The sequence below is a fragment of the Drosophila biarmipes genome, chromosome 2R, assembly GCF_025231255.1.
Source record: "Drosophila biarmipes strain raj3 chromosome 2R, RU_DBia_V1.1, whole genome shotgun sequence".
Lineage (NCBI taxonomy): Eukaryota > Metazoa > Arthropoda > Insecta > Diptera > Drosophilidae > Drosophila > Drosophila biarmipes.
Window position 1 is genome coordinate 15,625,545 of NC_066615.1, and position 11,072 is coordinate 15,636,616.

General features: G+C 44.6%; 2 protein-coding genes across 3 annotated transcripts; one reads left to right on the top strand and one right to left on the bottom strand.

The window, feature by feature from the left end:
- The first annotated feature begins 259 nt into the window (after positions 1 to 259).
- Positions 260 to 10,580, top strand: LOC108036533 (putative fatty acyl-CoA reductase CG8303). 2 transcript variants are annotated; one of them, XM_050887780.1, is made up of 6 exons: positions 260 to 407; positions 7,125 to 7,487; positions 8,540 to 9,044; positions 9,105 to 9,546; positions 9,728 to 9,985; positions 10,044 to 10,580. In XM_050887780.1, the coding sequence occupies exons 2-6, from the start codon at positions 7,191 to 7,193 to the stop codon at positions 10,174 to 10,176; spliced, it is 1,635 nt and encodes a 544-aa protein (XP_050743737.1). In that variant the 5' UTR covers positions 260 to 407; positions 7,125 to 7,190; the 3' UTR covers positions 10,177 to 10,580. The 2 variants fall into 2 exon arrangements, with proteins under 2 accessions (XP_050743737.1, XP_016968246.1); XM_017112757.3 differs by lacking the exon at positions 260 to 407 and adding an exon at positions 1,089 to 1,237.
- Positions 4,874 to 6,519, bottom strand: LOC108036534 (uncharacterized). Its single transcript, XM_017112758.3, has one exon. It carries the CDS (start codon positions 6,298 to 6,300, stop codon positions 5,020 to 5,022), a length of 1,281 nt encoding a protein of 426 aa, XP_016968247.1. The 5' UTR covers positions 6,301 to 6,519; the 3' UTR covers positions 4,874 to 5,019.
- Positions 10,581 to 11,072: the final 492 nt, after the last annotated feature.

Genomic DNA, 11,072 nt, shown 5'->3' on the forward strand with positions numbered 1-11,072 from the left:
ATTAGACAATGAATAACGTGATTGGCAACACCTCATGCGGTCCACCTGTAATTTTCCTACCTTGTTTCGCCCTCATTGACACCAAAATCAAATTATCAAAGTCAGCTGAATTTATGTACTCATTGCCTGGCCTTAATAAACTGGAGATGTCAGCAGACTGAAAACAAAAGAACAGGAAGCGTGGTGGCAAAGTGAAAACTCTGCATAATTGGCTACAATTGAAAAGGGGATTTTTAGTGCTATATATTTTTTACTCGGAGCTCGAAATATCAATTGCCATTTTGTACTTTGTGTAATTGCAGTGCAGAGAGTTCCAGAGCTTAAAACTGAAAACGATTTAAAACTGAATAGCTTAAATATATTTATTTCTTGGGATTGCATTGCAAAAGTAAACTAAAATAATTTAGGTAAGTCTTATAACTTTAAATATTATGATGATGGGTTATTAAGGTAAACTGGTATATTTGGTTTATTGAAAAGCAAAGTTTTAGAAGTGATTTCCAAATAAATATAAACAGAAACATTTTCAATTCATACATGAAGCATTACAAACTGATATCTTCCTTAAGAACTTGCAGTAAAATAAGTTTGATACATAAACAAACAGCAAGTTTTTGAAATATAAGTTAAAATATTATAGAATCTTATCAGGAAATGCTGTTTAGATGGGTTATAGATACATTTTGGAAGCCTTGTACTGATAACTTAGCTGTTATTTCGCGTTTTATGCGACTGCGTACCAGCAGATTTCCTGTTTGGCTCAGGAGGCTAGCCGAAATCACTCGAAACCCAAGTCGGAATGGCAGTGCCAGATCCACTCAACAGATACCACGCACTCGTAATAGATCCAGCAATAGCCACAGTTTGGAGAGGCGGCTTTCTCAGTTACCAAAACGTCAAACATCGCTGCTTCGCTGGCCACTCAAAGCTCGCTCAGTGTTTTTTCGTGGATTTATTTTTTGCCTGGCTGCTGAGTTAGCGCGTTTTGTGACTCGGCCTGGCTCTTGATTGTTTTCTGTTCCGATTTTCATTGCGGGCCCCGAAGTCTGGGCGAGCTGAAACTCAGCGGCTCGGAGGCCCAGAGACTGGCGAGTGAGTGCTTTCCAGCACTAGCTGCGATCGCACTATTTCAGTCTTCAGTGAGCGTGCGTCGGCATTGGCAGCAAGTTGGCTAAAAGCGGATCGATCCTCCTCAGTGACCAACCCCCGATCTCTCCATCGCCCCCCGACACTTTTGGTTAGTTTGCACTTCGCCTTAACATCTGCCCGAAGTCGTGCTCCATAACTTTTAAATCAAGTGCAAAGTGAAACGGCCCGCTGGGTGCTGCAATCGATAATAAAACAAAATAATCCTAATAACAATCGCGTCGATTGCGAGTCAATTGCCAAACAATCCGGGCGGAAGTGACGAAAGAGTTCTGAATTGCTGGAAGAGTGCAAAATGAGTTTACATTAGATTTGTTTTATTCATTATTTGGCTTGCTTGCGGGAAGACCATTGGAAAAGCTGTTGAATTAGCTCTTCGATTTTCACTTAAATGTTTGTTTTCATAGCTTTTCCAGTTTTCCTCGCTCTCAGCCGCTCTCTTGGCCGCAGTTCGTGTGTGTGTGAGTGTTTTTCAGTTGGTTCAGTTTTTCGCGACACCGATTGAGTAAGTTTTCCCATGCGGTTTTTCCAGCGAGCGCTGGAAAATTCATGGGCAGCAAAACAAACAAGAAGCGTTGTTATGATTACACATTCAAGAACTTGTCCAGAGATAAAAGCTCTTATTAATACTTAATTTTATAGTTTCTGGATGTGACGCGTGGCTAATTTCTGTCAGGCACTTCTTCCACAATTTATGATGTTTTTTCTTTGGCTCACATCGGATTTTGTGCCGCCAACCGGTTTGCCAAACTTCTAAAATTACAAATAAGACAATTGTTGTGTAGAATTTCTAAATGGGCATAACAACCTAAACGACAAAAATTGCAGGTGTCAAACATTGAAAGCAAAGTAACAGGCCGAGATGAAGTTCGTTTCTTGAGTCTTTTGATTGCATTCCCCCTCACAAGTTCGTTTCTTCAGTCCTTTGGCTGCACCCCTTCAACCAAGTTCGTTCCTTAAGTCTTTTGATTGTCAATGAATAGAATTTAAATTTCAAAAATTGCTCTTTGCCTGTTTATTGGGTGGCACTTTCAATGTTAAGGTCTACACCGCCATTTAAAGCTAATGCCCGGCGCAAGTGCTATTTGTTCGACGTTTTTTTCCTCGCTCGGGGCTTATGGCGCATTGAATCGAATTCCCCTCCACGTTCATGCCTAGCATAAACAAAACAGCATTATTGTTACACATTTGGTTGCCAAGGCGGAAGGAAGATAAAGCAAAACGACTGTCAAATCGATTTGAATGGAACCAAATCATAACAGCACATGAAGAGAAATCAATGGCGCCAACTGAGATGAGAGAGATCTGCTCGTCGTAAAATAGAAAGTGACCGAAATGGATCTTTGGTCATAAACAAAGCCCAAAACTTCGTCACAGTTAGAGTATACCCTCACCTCCAGCAGCCACAGTTGCTCAGCTAAGGTGGTTAATTTTTTTATAATTCGTCCATTAGGGCTTCTATTTGGCCTAGGGCTCGAAACGCGATATTTGCCATTTTGAGCAGGCAAAAGAAATTTCCAAATATTTAATATGCAGAAACAGTTTGTATATACTCCGACGCACACAGATACCCACCCATACGAGGGCAACCAAAGACCCAGCTGGGCTTCGGTCATTTGTCTAAACAGAAATTACGAACAAAGCGAAGCGCAGACGTAGCAAAATTATGCAAATCTTAGGGCATATATACAGCCGCAGCTATATCTGTAAATATCTGTATATATTGTTTATTTATATATAGTATAGCCCATGTGCTTCTCCATAAAAAATGCAAAATAGGAGGTGAGCAATGGGTACAACCCCTCGACAACTCAGATGTTTCTAAGCTTCATTGCATTCTTCTTTGCGGATACATTCAATAATTTAAAAAAAATAGAAAGAGTAGATGAAAAGAAAGATATTCTAAAGCTTCCTTTCCATTTCTAAGAATTATTATTTAAAAAGGCTAAGCTCTTTCAATTAAATCTTCTCAGGGTCCACCATAATCTATTCAAATATATATTATCAACAAACCAATAATATTTAGCTAAATTCAAGGTCTTTGTCCCAATTCATGTAGCCCACCAAAAATGTCAAGTTCAACGATCTGTTAGCCCTCCCAGAGACCATCAATATTGGAGCTGTCACTCCCAAGTTCCCTAACTAAAAACCTGTTGGCCCAATCTAGCGAAGAACCTTACGAAGGCAAACAAAGGTATTCGAGATAAGTGAGAAATATGACAAAAATGTTGCTGGGCCAGGGCAAAATGGCGATGAATCTCCGTGGCCCGAGTTCGAGGAAATTAAATGCAAATCATGCCATGGGGGCCAGGCCAAGAGCAACCGAAACCAGTTAACTCCGATCGATTCAATGTTGGCCAAACTGGCGGCATTCTGTCTCAGATCCAGAAGAAATCATTTGCATAATTCTGGGTACCCGATCGGGCCACATGGTGGCTCGTTTCCGAAAGCGAAATGCCATTGAAAAAATGTGTTGAGTCAGGAGCAGTCAGCGAAGGTTTCTTGGGGGGCTGTCCGATCTGTCAGTTGGTCAATTACAAGCTGGACAATTAGCGCATGGGTGTTAGCCCCCCAAAAAAAACACAGAAAACGCGCCACTTTAGCAACTGTATACGCGTGGAGATATCTGTGAGATGCGCGATCCGTTGGATTCATCTGCATACGAAGACAACGCAGCACGACGACAGCTCTAGAGATCAACTGAGATCTGACCGTGACCGTGCATTTTGATTGGGCCGAGCGTTTTTCTTTTTGTTGGTCCGGCCAAACTCCGAGTATTTATAGTATTGGATAGTATTGGTGGGCCCATAGGTCTCCTCCTCCTAGGCGGACAACTCCACTTGAGATCTAAGGCCGGGCGGCCTTGACACAAATTTGGAATCACACGAAAAGGTTCCAAATTAATCTCTCCTCCAACAAATCGTTACGCATTTCGTTAATTATGTTTTCCACCTGTGCACATAGCTTGGGCAATTCCGCGTGCGAGATCTAACTACATCGGTTATACCTTGGTTTGATTTCTTTTTTATTTCTGCCGAGGCTTTTCGGTTTCTTTTTTTCGGATATACGCGTCATTTGCCATTAATTAGTCGAGCTATTGATGGTTTTCGAGGGAGCGGACAAAAGGCGGTATGTGAATGGTCTTGCAGTTGGTCGGGAAAGTACAGTTAGCAGTGTTGGGCAACGGCCATGGGTTTAATTGCGGCGGACTGGCAACTCGAAAGTTTTGGGTATTAATTAATGTGAGCTTGGCCACTCTAATCTATGTATCTATCTGGTGATTAAAGTAAAAGGTTAATTGGGCTTGAGTGTGGGAAAGTTTAAAGGTTAAAATTAGTGTCAAATTCTTCAGTCGGTTTTCCTAACAGTGCTGGTCAACGTTTTTATTGCTGTGTGAAAAACAAATTCAATCTATCAAATTAAACTTTTCCAGAACTATGGCAACCCCTATATTACGATCTTAACTTTTATCACACGTTATAAACACGTTTTATATACCTGCTTTATTGTTATGACAGCTACACGCGTCGGTTTTAATTTGCCATTACTTCAGAGATAATTACTTGTTTACTAATGGCTATCAGGTTGTTTATCTGATCAATTCGGTTCATCTAACTACAGTACTAAATTACTGATCACTTCCCGCAAGGGAATTTTCCTGGTAAATTTTTCCTTTTCCATTAAGGTAAACCCCCAGTACGGGCTTAACAAGTTTGTAGCAAAGTCAGTCATTTTAAAGTATACTATAATATCCCAGAGCCCCGCGAGGAGCTCAGCAAAATGTATTCATAAATGTATGCAAAAATTAACTCTGGATAAAAGGGCAATTCACAACGCTGTCTTGGTGTCCTGCCACCTGAAGTAACCTCTCATTCATTGGGTGCTGGCAGTGGAGAAGGTCCGCCAGGCCTCGGGGGCGGGTTTACGAAGGGACCCCATGTAGACACTGGGTCCCGCGATTGCCGGTGGCACGTCCAGCTGTCCGGAATAGCTGCACACGGGGGTCGAGGGACGGGGAACGGGGGTACGGGTTTTGACGACCATCCGGAATCGTGGGGGCTCCACAGATCGGCGATCCTCCTTCCTCTTGGGCTTCTTTTTGCCCTGCTTCTCGGGCAGAACCTGGGGCTTCGTCACGGGTTCGGCATTGTCCTTGGGCTCCTGAAAATCCTGATGCCAAAGTGTGGCCTGTTTCCGGGCAAACTTGTGGAACTGCTTGTCGATGCCAGAGGGTCGTCGTTTGGGCAGTAGTACTATGGTCTTGGCCTTCAGTACTGGCGGCACTATCTGGTGATAGCCACGTCGCTGGTAGTCCCGTGGATAGGAGGGCGGAATGCCCACCACCTTCTTGCGCTTGAGGTGGGGCTTCACCTCCTCCGTGGTCTCCGGCTCCCGGGAACTGGGACAGGTGTGCCAGGAGTGCCAGTACTGCGCCTCGTCCGCGTCCTTTTGCCTCTTCATCCACTCAGCAGTGGGACGATTGGGATCGTAGACCACAGTGGCACTGTCTTCCTTTTCCTCGGCTTGCTCGGACTGCCTCTGCAACTGCTCCTCCATGTACCTTTGCTTACGGGCTTCGGGACGATAGGTAATGCCCGAGGTATTCGTCTCCCTCCTCGATTCCGGACGACTCTGCCACTTGCGGCGATTCTGCTCGATGATGGCCTCCTGTCTCCTCTGATGGTCGGCGGGATCCTGCATAATGGTGCGCCGGCGAACGGTGTCCTGGTCCGGTTGCTGGCTGTTGTGGGCGAAGTGACTTTGGATCCTCTTCTGGGCCTCTTCGCGACGCTCTTCGCGTTCCATCTTGTACTGCTCCTGCTCGTGACGGAACTTGTTCTTGGCTATGTACAGGCGATCGTTGCAGTGCGACTCGTAGCCCAGCTCATCCAGACGCTCGGGAAAATCGGCAGTCCACTCGCCATCGCGCCAGGGAGACTCCTTGGGCACCTCAGCCTCATCCACATTCCTTTTCATGCCCTCAATTTGCTCCTGGGTCTTGTCGTCGAAGGTATACCGATCGGCAAAGCGACGCCTTTGGCCGGAGGCCACCGGCAATCGCCGCAAACTGGGAACTGGACTCCTCGCCTTATTGCTAGCGAATCGCCAACACCGATTCAGGCTCATCCGAGCCACTTTAAAAGTGGTATTCATCTTGCAAAAACGATTTCAAAAACTAAAAATTTGGATGCGTTTACCGGCTGCTTGTGTGGGTCTGTGTCTGAAAATAAAATTCCGGACTAAAATTTGAAATTTTCAATTTTGAAAGCTACAAAATTTTAACTCCAAAAGTGATTGACCGAAATTTTGTGAACTGAATGCTTCGCAAACTGGGAATATTATGAGTACACTGATGACCTTTTCCCAGGAAGTAAAAGGCAATGCTAGCCCAGTTGGACAGAAAAATCGAGGACAGCTGTGACCTACTTTAAAATTATCGGATTATCATAATGTGTATCAGAAATATAGAAAATAAATTGTAAAGGAAGGGGTTCCTTATATTTTGGACAAATAGAATACCCTTAGTTTTGTGTAAGTATCAATCACAGATTGACTTATTATAAAATAAGCTTCAAGCACTCTAAACTCGCACCACTTTCTTTGAGTATTTTGCTGCTTACTTTTCCTACTTTTCTGTGACTATTTCCGATTTATCTTAAGCAATCGCTTTGCCTTTGAAGTTGCACCTGAACTAGGAAAGTGTGGAAAGCTCGCATATTCAGCTTTTAATTTCGTTGGACATTAACCCAGTGAGGTTGTCTGCTTTCCGCCTCGTGTGCACTCCACTTCCATCTAATTTTGATAACAGATTTATGATGCACTTCCGCCGCCAGCTCAACTTGACACACTGAGGAGTCTAGCTGGTTTTCTCGGCTCTGCCCTCGATCGCCGGCTTCAGTTTGGTGTTTTATATTCATTAATGAACTTGAACTAACCGATGTCACGGCGCGCTTCCTTGTTTCATTTCCCCTCCCCAGCTTGCCCAACCGACTTGGAATCTCAGCTGCAAATTGGCGCCGCCGACGAATCTCGAGCCCTATACGATGGCTGTCATCACGGAACATGGCGGCACCAAGACCACCTCCTCCCCGGAAAACAACAACAGCATCGGGAACGGAAAGCTCCGGGTCAACGGTCAGCAGCTGAGCACCTCGCTGACCATTCCGGAGTTCTTCGCCCACAAGAACATCTTCGTCACGGGCGGCACTGGATTCCTTGGCACCGTCCTCATAGAGGCTCTTCTGGACACACATCCCGACATCGGAACCATCTATGTCTTGGTCCGCGGCAAGCGCAAGTTCGATCCGAACGAGCGGATTCGTCGACTGCTCCAGAAGCCGGTAAGTCTAGTGTCGTTTTCTTGCCTTTTTTGCTGACTGCTAAAAGGGGGGCAGCACCGGCCACGCCCCCTGACACGGATCTGCCCCCGACGTGCCGTCTACATGGGCCATCATTAGAGCCAATTACGGGTCTCTTTATGGAGCGCTAATTTGTCAAAGTCGTAACCTCTCCGACCTCTTCCGCTTCAAGCCGGTGGTTTTTATGATCTTTTTTTCGGCTGTTTTGTGTACTAAAAGTTAGTAAAAGGTACTCTTTCTTAAATTTTCTAAAAGATTTTTACAAGTTTGTTTAATTTATTCATTAATTCTTGTTTATATTAGGTCAGTCCATATGTTTCTTTTTAAATAATGTGTTTCCTAGCAAAGCACTTTTTAATTAACCGAAAATCACAATTAAATTAGAAAGTCATTGCCTTTGAGTTCCACTTACACTCTTTTGAAAGACTTTGCATACCCGAAAAGTATGGTACCTAAATCTTCGCCCCAACAAAGCGAGTCATACCATTATGTTGGCTCTCTCCCTTTGTTTTCTTACGAGCCTCTTCACATATTGTTAATTATATTTTTAAACGCATTTTTAATGGCGTAACAAAAAGCAGCTAACAGCAAACGTTGTTTGCTTTAGAAATTGCTCACTTACGAGTGTTTCCCAAAAAGGTAAAAATACAGAAGAAAACACTCAACGCTAACAATCATAATTTGTTGGGCACAATGTGGGCGTGGATGGTTCAACACGACCTCCAGACGGCAGTGAAATTAATTTGCAACATCCGTGTCTACAGGCAGAAAAGTGTACTGCTCAGACCTGCCTTTAAGTAACCTAAATAGATTACTAAACTTTAATTATTTGTAACTAAAAGCCATGAAATCAGTTAGTAGTTATAGTTATTCGCACATAAAAGAAGATACATCCTGTATAGCTGTTTTATACAGAATAATCATCGGGCATTCACATTAAATTTTTATTAGCCTGCAATTTAGAGCCGTAAATTCGATTATAAATATTTTATTTTCCTCATTTATTTGTCCCCTCTTCCCTTACTTTTTAATAGATCTTCGAGAAGTACTCAGAGAAGACTCTGTCCAAGGTGGTCCCTGTGGTGGGCGAGCTGAGTGAACCGAACTTCGGCTTCGGGCCCGAGCTGCTGCAGGAGCTGATCGACCGGGTCAATGTGATCTACCACAGTGCCGCCACCATAAAGTTCAGCTCGCCGCTGCGCACCGCCATTCGCACCAATCTCACGGGAACGATGCGCACCATCGAGCTGGCCAAGCAGGTGAAGCAGCTGGCCGCCTACATCTACTGCTCCACGGCCTTCTGCAACAGCAACAACCGGGGCCTGATTGCCGAGGAGGTGTACAAGTCACAGTTCGATCCCTACGAGATGATGAAGATGGCCGAGGACGACTCCGCCTGGGAGGACTTCACCGACCAGAAGTGCAAGGGCTACATCCGGGATCACCCCAACACGTACACGTTTACCAAGAACCTCTCGGAGAACCTGCTGATGGCCGAGATGTCCGGACTGCCAGCAGCCATAGTTAGGCCATCGATTGGTGGGTTTCTCAAATAATATTAAAGGTACTCTCAACCTATGTCCCAACTCATCCGTGCAGTTTATGGAACCCTGGAGCACCCGATGAAGGGCTGGGTGGGCAATGCGAACTCTGGCCACCTGGGCTTCTTGGCCGGCTTTGTGAAGGGAATTTTCCGTACCATGTGCGGTAATGCTAATGCTGTGATCGACATCATACCCTGTGACTATGTGATCAACTCATCGCTGGTCATGGGCTGGTACGTGGGCACCCGGAAGGTGGAGCAGCCGGAGATCATCCACTGCACCTCGGGGGAGGTGAATCCCCTGAACCTCGCCGAGTTCTGCACGATCATCAACGACAGCGTGGAACGGCATCCGCCCAATAGTTTCGTCTGGAAGCCGGCGACGAAGTTGCGCAATGGCTGGCGCTACAATCTGTTCTTCTATCTGTTCCATCTGCTGCCGGCAATGGTCTTCATCATTCCAGAGAAGCTCTTCGGAATCGGAATGCCGCAGCACACGTAAGTACTACCGATAATTTCAGTCAGTATGTGAAAAGATAAAAGGATACCTAGTTTTAATAATACAAAAAGCAAGGTTTTTAACTCACCCGAAAAACCACTTGGGAATTATAAGGAACCACAAAAAGTACAACTAAGCTGTGATAGCTTTATTGATCCACTTGCTTTTCACCCCTTTCAGAGCCTACGAGTACATGCGTGTGTTCCAAAAGGGAACCAAGGCCTTCGACTACTTCCTGGACAAGGACTTCCGCTACTCGCTGAAGAATGCGCTGCGTATCTCAGCCTTAATACCAGAGAGCGATCGGAAGCGCTATAACTTCGATGCCAGCCAGTGCGATTGGTCGGAGTTCATCGATCGCTGTCTGATAGGCATCCGGCGCTTCTACTTCAAGGAGTCGGCAGTGACCACGGAATGGCACCGCAACTATTGGAAGGTGTACGTATGGAGGGTTTACCTTTCCAAAGCCAGTTCCTAACCCTTTATATTTCCTTAGCTTCAATGTGCTGTACTACGCGGGCTACGTGGTCATCTTCGCCTTCCTGTACTTCGCCTTCACCCTCACTCTGGGCCTCCAGGTGGGACTCACGCTGGCCGTTCTGGTTTGGGGCTTCCTCGTCTGGTTGTAGTCTGCTGTCTGGAGCGTCAGCCGTTGGACTGTGCAATATTCCCGCTCCGAAACCGCCCCCCTCCACAGGGTTGTCCGTTTCCATCCGCAGTTCGTTCTTAGTAGGGTATCATGTATTTTACTTTTAAGCCTTTCCACACAAGCCAAGTACAAGTCAGACAAGTGTATCATTACAACTATCAATCGAAGCAACACTAGACGCGAATCTATTCACACAGCAATGCAAGAGTAGCCCAAAACTTAGTCACTTTAACTAAACACTAAATGTAAAGCAAATGCAAGTATAGATTGTTGTAGTAATCAACCGGTTTATAGTCAAATAGTCGAAGAATACGAGAACTAAACTTTAAATGATTAAATATGTAACTATTATTCAAATAAATATGACTTTAATGTTAAGGAAAATACAGGTGTTTTCTTGCGTGTAAAATTTACTTGGTAATTCAAGCTGCTCTTAATGGACCCTAAAAAAACGTTGACGAACGGCATTGATCATAAGGAGGTTTGACTGTGCATTGTTTTCGACATTTCTCAGTGGCGACACCAAGCGGCCTTCAAGGGACTTAATTTTGTCTGCATCATTTAGTCTGAGAGAGTACCGCTAGAGGGCGCTGCGTACGAAACGAAGAGCTTCCCTTTTCGGCCACGGTGGCGCTTTTGTTTTTACATTCATTAAATAAATGTTGCGCAACATGTTGCTTGAATTTCTCGCATCTTTATCTACCCAAGATAGCAACCAATTTAGCTCATTGGCTTACCGTTGACAGCAACCTTATACGATGCATTATAGAAGAAGCAAACTAGTTATATTAATTTTAAAATAAAATATAATAAGATTGAGCTGGCGAGAAATGAGTTCACCATTGCCAAACTCCATCCACAAGTTATTTTTTTACT